General features: G+C 37.0%; 1 protein-coding gene across 2 annotated transcripts in view; it reads left to right on the top strand.

Annotated features, from left to right (window-relative positions):
• Positions 1–12,279, top strand: part of LOC311289541 (NLR family CARD domain-containing protein 3-like) — an 83,379-nt gene that overhangs the window by 12,687 nt on the left and 58,413 nt on the right. For both annotated transcript variants that reach the window (XM_084407621.1, XM_084407622.1), the window contains 5 exons: positions 7,949–8,035; positions 8,121–8,246; positions 8,542–8,589; positions 8,683–10,492; positions 10,753–10,926. In XM_084407621.1, coding sequence (XP_084263747.1) covers positions 7,969–8,035; positions 8,121–8,246; positions 8,542–8,589; positions 8,683–10,492; positions 10,753–10,926 — 2,225 coding nt within the window. In that variant the 5' untranslated portion in view covers positions 7,949–7,968. The remainder of the gene's footprint in view (positions 1–7,948; positions 8,036–8,120; positions 8,247–8,541; positions 8,590–8,682; positions 10,493–10,752; positions 10,927–12,279) is intronic.

The raw sequence follows: 12,279 nt of genomic DNA, 5'->3' as shown, positions 1-12,279 counted from the left end.
CGCCACCTTCTCTGGGCCAGCATCCAGGGCCGTGCACAGGGGGGTGGCCCGGTGGCTAGAGCCACTGCCCCTCTGCCCTCATCAACTGAGGCGCCCCTCTCCCCCACCCCCACCCCCACCACTCCGCTCAAAGCAATCCGCTGATTCCGCGATTCACGTTTTCCCGCTCGCTCCGCAGCATCACTCACAGTATATGGACCCTATTTTAACGATCTGAAACACAAGTAACTTTGTGGGAGGGTCTCGGGCGCTGTTGCTATTATACCGGCGGGATAAATGACTCTTGGGAGGGATAAATGATCAGAGCGTCATCTCACATTCCCTTTAAGAGCAGGCACGCTTGTTCCATGGCGGATTGCTATTATAACGGCGGATTTGCCAGGCGCGCACCAGGAGCGGTTCACAGCCGAGAAGACCAACGTTCTCGTCAGGGCGGTAAAACACAGAGAAGTGACATTGGGGATGGAGAAACACACCCAAATTAGCTTCAGTTAAACAGGCATATCGTCGCTGCCCGATGAAACTCACGTATGTCCAAAACGGTTACTTTCCAGGAAGTGAAAAAAACACCATAATTTCAAAAGCAGTTGAACGTAGCGTTGTCATACTTGGTACGGCATCTTTAAATGTAACCATATTCTTGCCCGTGTAATGATATAGTCCACATTTGACCAAAATCGAGTTTAAATGGACATACGTGCATATTTTACAGTAACGGTGGTCGATACGCGTTCTTCCGATCATTAGAATGGCCAAGTCGCGTTTCATATTGACAGATGAATAGGCTACGCTCAGTTTATTAAATACGTCTCAGTTTAAATGTCTCTTGCAAACTTCATATGATATATGAAGGGACAATGAATAAATACACTCATTGCTGACCAGCCTATAGGCGAACTAGGCAATTGCCTAGAGCGGCACTTTTGTAAGGGCAGCAAAATGTGTGTCAATGCCAACCGGGAATGAACAATTCACAAAATAGGCTAGGCTATGATAATCATACATAATCAGAGAGTAGCCTTTTTCTTTTCGTTTTGAATTATTTCGTCTTTTCGTTTTGAATTATTTCGTTTAAAGAATTTTCAAGCTTTGTGTATTGGATGTCATTCTCATGTCTGTGTGAGGCATACACTGAGTTTCGTTAAGTTAGGATGAGATGCGCTTAACGTGCAATGCAAGTGACCGCGCGGGCGCCTCCATGATTATATTGTCTGCTATATATTTGCTGCTTATATATTAAATCCACTACAGGCAATTGGCTGATGAAAAATTTATTAAAAATAAGATACAATTTATACAAAACGAAATTCACTTTCAAAATTCACAAAACAAAACTTGATGAAGTGGTCAAAATCATGTCTGACCCGTCTCAAATGTGGCATCATATTACTCGTGCTGTTCACTTTTCATACTTTCAACAGTATAGTAGTAGACCTACAGACTCTATTTGTACAAATTGCTGCACATTCATTTAATTCTGAATTTTGCACAAACAAGTTGAAAGGCTTCAAATCAAGTTCACGGATAATTGTGCGTGCATTTATTAATCATGATACTAAAATCATAACAAAGTAGGCTATGCTATGTACAAAAAAAACAGCCATTTCTGTTTTTTTTCTTTTAAACAAACAAAAAAACAAACAAGCTGCACCCTTTTTTTTACATTTCATCTTTCATTCCGAAATAGAATAATGAATGAACGAAAAAGTACACGGACCCAACATGGCTATAGTCTTTTTAGCCGTTATCAATCTAAATTAATCTCGTTTTTAATTTAACTTAATTTTATTTTTCTTTATTTAAATTTCGTTTTTCTTTATTTAAATTTCGGGTTTTTCTTTATTTAATTTTCGTTTTTTCTTTATTTAAATGTCATTTTTCTTTATTTAAATTTCGTTTTTTCTTTATTAGGCTAAATTTCATTTTTTCTTTTTTTTAAATTTAGTTTTTTTCTTTATTTAAATTATGTTTTTCTTTATTTAAAATTCGTTATTCTTTATTTAAATCTACCCTTTACTGTGTCAGTAATTTATTAGTCAGAAAAATATTAGACTATAGTATTGCTTAAGTTAACAGACCCGTGCGTTAACATCTCCACAATAAACAGTGACAATTACTTCGTCTAGACCATTTACCGGTAAATAACAGTTGTGAATATATTGCGAATATATAATGAACTTGAACAGTTGTCAAAAACAAACGTTTGCTGATACTTTACCTCACAGAATTATTCGGCTATCCAATGCGGAGCTTCCAGAGACGCTTAGACCGGCGAGATGCCTCCACAGAGCGGGAGATACGCGGCGTGATTGACAGCTTTGACACCAAATGGATATACGTGGAAATCAGATGACATGATTTCACAACTTTTCATTGGTCATTTAGATATGTGAAGCATACTGTATATGGAAATGAACCTGGACATTCTATCCGTCGAAAAATCTCAAAATCGGCAAAATGGACATACGCGGTTTTCATCGGACAGCGACGATATAATAATTTGGGTGAATGTGTAAGCTAGATTTATGCCTATTTTTTCACATCTTCATGGACACAACAATGATTTCCCTCGTGTGTTAATATTGTTCCTTGTAATAATGTATGGTTTTCTAAAAATGATAACTGCTGCGTCTGTGTGTAGATGAGATAAGCAAAGTGTATGCGCGTTGTGCACACGCTACATTGATCCGGTTTGTCAGAGAATAGACTTTAAAATTTTACTCTTTGTATTCAAATCCCTGCACAACCTAGCCCCTGTCTACCTCTCTGAACTTCTTCATCTCTACACTCCGTCCAGAAGCCTACGATCCCGTGACCAGGCTTTGTTGGTAGTCCCTCACGTTAGGCTTAAGCGTAGAGGCGAACGCGTATTTGCAGTGGCAGGGCCCCGACTTTGGAATGCCCTGCCTCTAGAGATCAGAATGGCCCCTTCACTGTCTGTTTTTAAGTCCCTGCTAAAAACGTATTTGTTTTCCTTAGTGTATTGACTACTGTGATATTGACTACTGTGATTATTTTATTTTATTTTATTTTATTTTGTTTTTTAAATTGGGTTATATAAAATTTAGCTTGGTCTGGTTTTCTGTGTATGTGGTATCATCTGTAAAGCACTTTGGTCAGCCTATTGGCTGTTTTATATGTGCTATACAAATAAAATGAACTTGAACTTGAACTCATCAGACTCTTGTACATTGGTTTATTTTGTGAGACACTCGACTGTTGTAAGGCTTTCATCCAACGTCTGTTCTGTTGAAGAGCATGTAGAAGGAAGAGTACGGCCTGATCACACAAGCTTTTCAGAGTATGTTTTGATCATGATCATGAAAGTTTGCTTACATTTAATCATTCTATGTAAGGCATAAGGACATAAGGCATTTTTACACTGGCAGTTTAGGTCGAAATGGGTTACGGTTTGCATTGAAAGTTGCTTAAACACACACTCTAAAAACTGCAGGGTTAAAAAATAACACACACTCTAAATAACCGCTGGGTCACTATTGGACAGAACATGCGCTGGGTTTTACCATTTAACCCATATTTCTGGGTCATTCATTTGACCCAACCAGTGGGTGAAATTAACCCTCTTGCTGGGTTATTTCATGTCTCATTGCCATATTAAAATTAGTAACAAATATTTGTTATATTACGAATGTAAAATAATTATTGTCTCTGTGTAATAAACGATATTCGCTTAAATACTGATTCAGGCAAATTATCAGTGCTGGTACTACTTGAGTGCTGCATTTGACACTGTCGATCATAACATACTTCTTGACAGACTGGAAAACTGGGTGGGGCTTTCTGGGATAGTCCTAAAATGGTTCAGGTCATACTTAGATGGGAGAGGTTACTATGTGAGTATAGGAGACCATAAGTCTGAGTGGACATTAAGTCTTGACTTCAGCCTAAATCCCTTCGGTCAGACATTATTTAGCATTTAAATTCCTAATGTACACATTTTGTATTTTTCTTTTTCTTTCTAATGTACACATTTTTTTTTTTTTTTTTTTTTGTATTATGTACAGGATCTTTGAATAACATGTGACCTAATGATTTAAATGTTTATAATGACCGAAGAAATAAATTACTACATCCATGACATGCGGAGTCCCTCAAGGCTCAATTCTTGCGCCACTCCTGTTCAACCTGTATATGCTCCCAATGAGCCAAATAATGAGAGAACCAAATCTCTTACCACAGCTATGCAGACGACACACAGCTCTACTTAGCCCTATCGCCTAACGATTACAGCCCCATTGACTCCCTGTGCCAATGCATTGATGAAGTCAACAGTTGGATGTGTCAAAACTTTCTTCAGTTAAACAAAGACAAAACTGAAGTCATTGCGTTTGGAAACAAAGATGAAGTTCTCAATGTGAATGCATACCTTCACTCTAGGGGTCAAACAACTAAACATCAAGTCAGGAATCTTGGTGTGACACTAGAGTCAGACCTTAGTTTCAGTAGTCATGTCAAAGCAATAACTAAATCAGCATACTATCATCTGAAAAATATTGCAAGAATTAGATGCTTTGTTTCCAGACAAGACCTAGAGAAACTTGTTCATGCTTTCATCACCAGCAGGGTGGATTACTGTAATGGACTCCTCACTGGCCTTCCCAAAAAGACCATAAGACAGTTGCAGCTCATACAGAACGCTGCCGCCAGGATTCTGAGCAGAACCAGAAAATATGAACATATCACACCAGTCCTCAGGTCTTTACACTGGCTCCCAGTTAAATTTAGGATTGATTTTAAAGTATTATTACTGGTATATAAATCATTCAATGGCCTTGGACCTAAATACATTGCAGATATGCTCACTGAATATAAACCCAACAGATCACTCAGATCATTAGGATCATATCAGCTAGAAATACCAAGGGTTCACTCTAAGCATGGCGAGTCCGCTTTTAGCTAATTCTTATTCTTATTTCTTTTTATTATTTTAATTTCTTCTATGTAAAGCACTTTGAATTGCCATTGTGTATGAAATGTGCTATATAAATAAAGTTGCCTTGCCTTGCCTTGCCTTCTGTAATACAATAAACCAGAGAGGCCACATTATGTGATTTCAATCTCATTTAATTGTTTTTTTTTAAATACATTTTTAATACATTTCTTTAATACTTCTTTTTTGTACACTTATTACAATTATACAATGTATACTCATTCTAAGGTAATAAAAACATAAAGGTTCATTAAGTAAGGTCTTTATATACCACTGAAAACATAGTTATGTATATGATATTGCATTTCTGTCAACAACAGATCCTCCTAAATATCATTAAGACACAAATAAGTCATTAAGCAGCTCATTTGAACTCTTATACGATTATGATTTCATTTATTAAGATGTGATGATTTATTAAGAACAGCAACAAACAAATTTTACAGAGGACTCTTTTCCATCAATGTGATACACGGCATGCTGGAGAAACTCCCAGGCGGGGAAACACTGCTTTGTGTATTTATCATGAAAAACAAAATAAAGCTTTGAAACAAAGATGAACAGCCTCCAGCAAAGACTCGGTCTCGATGGTGTGGCCTGGAACAATGGCAAAGGTCTGACATGTCCCCCTCGTCTCATCCCTGATGCTCCAGTCATCTCTTATTGTAAATATTCAACCATGTTTTAGCTAAAATAATATGTTTTAATAAATAAATGAATTCATTTTTGTTCTATATATTTATTAAAATGTTAAAAGATTCTGAAAGCATTGAATGAGATCCCACGATAATTTAAAATAGCTTTACAGTAGTAACAATAAATATTAATATAAATTATAATTATATGATATGATTAATATAATATTTTTAATATTGCTTTTAACGGATTAAAAAAATAACGAATTAATCACGTTTAAAAACTTTGGAGTTTTTAATATTTTTATATTGCAATAATTTCACAGTTACTCTCCAAATTAATGTAGAAACAACTTTAAGACATTTTAAATATTTGTTTAATGGTATCTTTTTATAAATCAAGGCCAGTATCACTGATAATAATGCAGCTACTGATGTCTCTATGATAAATGATTTTTTAACATTAATTATAGACATTCATCTCTAAAATCTATCGATTTCAACATTTGTTAGGCTTTAAATAAAATATCAACTTTTAATTAAAGTGAACTTAAAACAATCTTCACATAAACCCATTATAATAAATGTCACATTTACCTGTGGCCTTCCTACCTGTCACAGAAATTGAATAAAGTTATCAAACACTTTACAGTCTTCACTGCATAAATCATAAATTAAATATAAATGAATCCTTATTAAAGCTATTATTTTCTCTGCTACAACAATCTCCGTTACCTTTGTTCTTTGATTAACATCAATGACATCGCATCAACGGGTTTATTAGGCTGCTGTCACGCGCATCTCATTTTCTCATAACTCTTTAAGTTCATATGAGACATTATTTAACACATTTAAGACTGCTCTTATGAAAATACTTGACAAAACGGGCATTTTGGCATAATTCTGTGTGTTATTGTTTGTTCAAGCATGAAATAGAAGTTATGGCAAGCCTAAGTATTCATATACGCCTGGTCGGGCGTCTTATTGCACACTGACCCATCAAAAGCGTGCGATTTGACAGCAAAATGCTCGATGTGATTTGCTACAAAAAATGCACGTTCTGGACGTGTGCTTTGAAGTCCCTGAAAATGCACGTTTTTGACGTGTATTTATCATAAGAAAAAACGGTGTCGAATGAACACAATGAACGTGTAAACAGGTAAACCAAACATGCAGAGCAAACGTGTTTAAAGTGTGCAAACAGGTGAAAAGAATGTGCTCTTTCCTTAGTGTTCTACAAAATTGCTTATCGAAAGTGTATGCTCACTTTTTTAGGGCTCGAGTCTGTCATGTTTTTGTCCTCTATCTGGGGTTTAGGACTTTGTACTTGCCCTGCCAAAATGTACACTGGCCCCACCAAAATGTACACTGGCCCCACCAAGTAATAAATATAAAAATAAAATAGGTCTAGTTATTGTTTAAGTTGTTTTTGATCCATGTAACCTTAATAGATAAGGTTATGATGCCAAAAACTACTAGCCTACTAACTCATATAAATTCTAAATATTGTTAAAGACAGTCAGTAATAAAATAATAACAAATAATACAATTACGAGCAATAGTACAAATAAATACAACAGAGCAAACATATACAAATGAAATAAACAGTTCTTTTCAGGTTTTTCATGTAGGTTCACACTAGATTTTCAAGCACACACAGTAATCAAATACAAAATATCACTGCATAGTCTGTGAAGAAAATCTCTGGTGTTGAATTTAGGGCAAGTGAATGCAACAATAACGCATTAACAGTTAAACAGATTAACGGCTCGTCTTGGTTGTCTACTGAGTCTCATTTTAAAAATTCACTTTCCACTTCCTCGTCTAGTTTTACTACTGTCAGCATAGATAATACTTTGAAATGAATCATGTCTATGAGCTCTTTCACATGCTCTCTTGACCCTTTGCCTAATGAGGTTCTAAACATGTACTTCACATGCTTATGTCCTGCTATAACCGTAATTATTAACAATTCCTTAGCTACTGGGCACGTCCCTTTGGCCCTTAAGACAGCCGCTATTACCCCAGTTCTTAAAAAGCCCGGCTCTGATCCTGAAGATTTATCTATAGGCCTATTGCCAATCTAACTTTTCTGGCTAAGCCCCTCGAACGGGCCGTTGTTGGCCAGCTACAGCAATATGGTAAATGGTATTTACCATGCCATTTATATAGCGCTTACACAGACCAATATAAAAATATATTAAAAACGTTACTGTTTATCGCAAATACCAAAAAATGACAAAGAAATGTTTTAAACAAATTAGTTTACATATATATATTATACTCTGCTCTTTTTTTGTATTTTTGGAAAGTGTCTGATAACATATGATTCATTATAGACATTTGTGTTCCTGTCCAACAGCTGTTAGTCAGTAAAGGACAATGGCTTCTGTTGAACAGCACGATGATGACACACTAGATGAGCTGGAAAACAAAAAACTAAAAGAAGGTAATAGTGATAAAAGAAAAATAATATCAGAAATGTTAAAGTTGTGATTTAAGCGATGTAATTAATCTCTCTATCTCTATTCCAGGCCAGATGAGCAGCAGTGTTGATGTGAAAGCTGAAACAGGAGCAACTGTAAATGCTCCTGTACTCACTGGAAACACCTTCAGAGGCCCAGTGACCATCAACTACAGCTTAAACACTGCAGGAAATGGTAATATACAGTAGTTTATATATAATAATGACTATAATACAATTCATATAATAAAAATATAATATAATAAACTGTAATGTTTAAAAAGACACAATAACTGTGCTTTCTGAGACAGACTGCTTATGAACAATCATATATGAAATAATGCTCAGTAGTTGTGAATCCTATTCTTAAGGAAGTTTAGTGTGTAGCCAAACTGTTCAGAAATGCTTTAGGTACTTGTCACTCTTCTGTGTAATTGTGTCTATTGTCTCTTTCCTTTGTATAAATTTACTAATTTTCTCTTTCCTCACAGAGCCACAAAAAACCTCAGCGACGGAGACACTAGAGAAACAGTTAGAAGGTGCAACCATCATTTCTTCATTATAGAGGTCTTCAGACTTTATGAAAAACATGATAATTTAGTCTTTGCTGTCTTTTTCCCTATTTCTTAAAGGCTCAACTGCAGACGATAGAGAAGTTACTCTTCATGATTACACAGAGATCAGCCGCAGACTGAAGGACAAATTAAAACGGGACTACGAGCAGATATTGATTGGTAATTCAGAGACGGGTCATAAGGAATACCTGAGCGATGTTTACACTGATTTATATGTGGTGGAGAATGAGACTGGAGGAAGAGTGAACGACCATGAGGTGATACAGATCGAATCAAATCACAACCGACTGACTGCCAAGGAGAAGCCAATCGAGTGTAATGACATGTTTAAAGTCCAGTGTGACACGGGTCGACGAAACAGAAAAGTGCTGACAACGGGAATCGCAGGAGTGGGAAAAACTGTCTCTGTCAATAAATTCATCTTTGACTGGGCTAAAGGAACAGAAAATCAGGATATAGTCTTCATATTTCCACTTCCATTCCGTAGACTGAATTTGATTAAAGGAGAGTGCAGTCTCATGGGACTGCTCAACAAATACTTCTTTAGTAGTCCTGAAGAACTGCCCTCTCTTCCTGAAGGTGATGGTAAAGTTATGTTCATCTTTGATGGGCTGGATGAATGTCGTTTTACTTTGAACTTTAAAAAAGATGACATATTTACAAATGTAAATGAAAAAACAACAGTAAGTAAGATAATAATAAACCTTATCAAGACACATCTGGTTCCCTCTGCTCTCATCTGGATCACATCCAGACCAGCAGCAGCCAGTCTGATACCCCGAAACTACATTGATCAAGTGACAGAGGTGCGAGGATTTAACGATGAGCAGAAAGAGCAATACTTCATCAAAAACAGCAGTCTTGAGGTTGCTGGAAACATCATCAGTCACATCAAGAAATCCAGGAGTCTGTACATCATGTGCCACATCCCCGTCTTCTGCTGGATCTCTCTTATTGTTCTTCAGCCTCTATTGGCTCGAGAGAGTAATGACAAAACTCCCACAACTCTCACAGGGATGTACACAAGCTTCTTAATTTCTCAGAAGAAACAGATGGAAGAAAAATACTGTGATGACTCTGAACCTAAAGCCAATGCAGTGTCTTTTGATCAGATTATATTGAAGCTTGGGAAACTGGCCTTTCAACAGCTGGAGAAAGGAAACCTGATTTTCTACAAAGAAGATCTTGCAAAATGTGGACTAGATGTCAGAAAAGGGTCGTTGTACTCTGGGTTATGCACTCGAATGTTTCAGGAGGAAAAGGTAGCAGCAAGAAACGTTTACAGCTTCGTACATCTCAGCGTACAGGAATTCCTTGCTGCTCTTTATGTGTTTATGATGGGCAAAGATGAGAAAGCTGACCTATTTCTTCAATCCTGGAGAGAAAAACTGACATGGAAACTGTCCAAAAAGCCACGGTTTCAGCTTCATAATGCTGCAGTCGAGAAAGCTTTACAGAGTGAGAACGGACACCTGGACCTTTTCCTTCGGTTCCTCCTGGGTCTGGAGTCCAATCAGAGTGACCTGAAGGGACTACTGCCAGGACTGGAACAGAAAACAGGGGACATGAAAAACACTGTTGACTATATCAAAAAGAAAATAGAGAAGGAGGAATCAGTAGAAAGGACCATCAATCTCTTCCACTGTCTAAGTGAACTGAAAGATGACTTTGTGGAGGAAATCCAGAGGAATCTGAGCTCAGGAAAACTTTCAGCACAGAATCTGTCCTCTGCTCAATGGTCTGGTCTGGTGTTTGTGCTCCTGATGTCAGAAGAGGTTCAAGAGAAGTTTGAACTGCAGAAATACAGAAGATCTGATGAAGCACTGATGAGACTGCTGCTGGTGATCAGAAACACCAGAAGAGCACTGTAAGAGTCTCCTTTACATTCATTTATGAACACTGTCTTTTGTAATTGCCTTCATTTTAAATGGGTGACTTGCTGGCCTAGACAGTTCAGAAAAAGTAATAAAAGTAATGTGTGTGTGAAAATAAATGCTGGTTTGATGTTTTATGAAGAGATAATTGTTTTATCTTTGCTTAATTCACTACAGTTAAAGGTTTTTTCAAGCTCCAGATTATAAACGCTAATAAGCATTTCTACTGCTCTTTGTTTTGTTCTCTACACAGGCTACACAGCTGTAATCTCACAGCTCAGTCCTGTGAGAGTTTATCATCAGCTCTACAATCCTCAAACTCCTTTCTGAGAGAGCTGGACCTGAGTAACAATGACCTGCAGGATTCTGGAGTGAAGCTTCTTTCTGATGGACTGAAGAGTCCAAACTGTCAGCTGGAGATACTGAGGTGAATGTTTTAAAATAATTAACTATGCTGTAATCAGAGGCTTACTTAACCAATAAGCAAGGTAAGCGGCCGCTTAGCACCCGCAAGAGACAAAACATTTGCAGGAATGTGATATTTTTCAATATTTATACAGACGTATGACCCACATGGACTGCATAAGTCTAAGAAAAATATTGTTTGGGGTGAGGGGAAGGGAATGGACTGTATGAAGATTGAATTTTGCAACAGTTACTAAAAGTGTTAAATGCTTCTATTTCATGCATGATTTGCTTCCGACAGCACTGAACAAGCTAGCAGCGCCATCTAGTGGCTGTGCACAGGACACAGTTAGCATCTCAGACATCTTCAAAATTAACACCACACACCAAAAGGCAATTAACTGAAAAAGTGTTACTTATCAGTTGGCTGGGATTTTTTTTATTATTAATACTAACAATGCATTGTTAAGAGAACAGGATATGGCTTAGTATGAATGTCAAATTGTGAAGGTTGTGATGTATTCATATACATATACATTCTGACTGTAAGGACCAAGGTTAGAACTAGGCTGTGAGGGCTGAATGTAGAAGGCTAATGATAAAGTTACTTTAAAACTGTAACTCCAGTTGTTCCAAGGGGTCAATACAAAAAGCTAAGAGGGTGAATGTTTCCCAAAAGGGTCTAATAAAAACATCTAAAAATGTCAAAGAGAAAATATGAGGACAACAAAATCAAATGTCAGAATATCACATAGAGCAAATAAATCCATATAAATTCACAGGAGGCATTTACCAAAGACTGGAGAGGTTGGTCTCAACATATTAAACACTAAGCAAAAAACAGAGGAACAGAGCTACTTATGCCATGTCCACACTTGTCCTGCGACAATTTACTCTCATTTGCTGTCCTGCGGCAATACATGAGAGCATTTTAGACCAAACATATGGTGACTGCGTGCGACCTGGACCGCATCAGTGAATTGTGAGATATTTTACTAAATAAAATTATCCTTTTAGAAGAATTGCGCGATAACTTCATTATTTATTTTCCATCTGAATCATATTAGTAATCTTTTGTGGGGTTTTACGCATGTGCTGTAGGGTGAATTTAGCGTTTTCAGGCGTTTTCCAAAGTTTCTCATCCACACTGAAACGTCCGAAAATACTAGTGTGGACGGAGAGCATTTATAAACGAAAACGCCGTTTTTAAATGTATCCGGATTCGTCTTCTTCTTCTTCTTCTTCTTTGTGCTTATTTGGCGGTTCGCATTCTTAAAAAGAGCATTACCGCCATCTACTGTGGGTAATAGATCAGAGACAATATACACTACTAGATCACCACTACCAGAACAGTCAGGACTCGAGCTTTCAATGT

This window comes from Rutilus rutilus (assembly GCF_951802725.1).
Source record: "Rutilus rutilus genome assembly, chromosome: 4".
Classification (NCBI taxonomy): domain Eukaryota; kingdom Metazoa; phylum Chordata; class Actinopteri; order Cypriniformes; family Leuciscidae; genus Rutilus; species Rutilus rutilus.
Note: the sequence above shows the minus strand (reverse complement) of the source record. Positions and strands in the feature narration are given on the sequence as shown.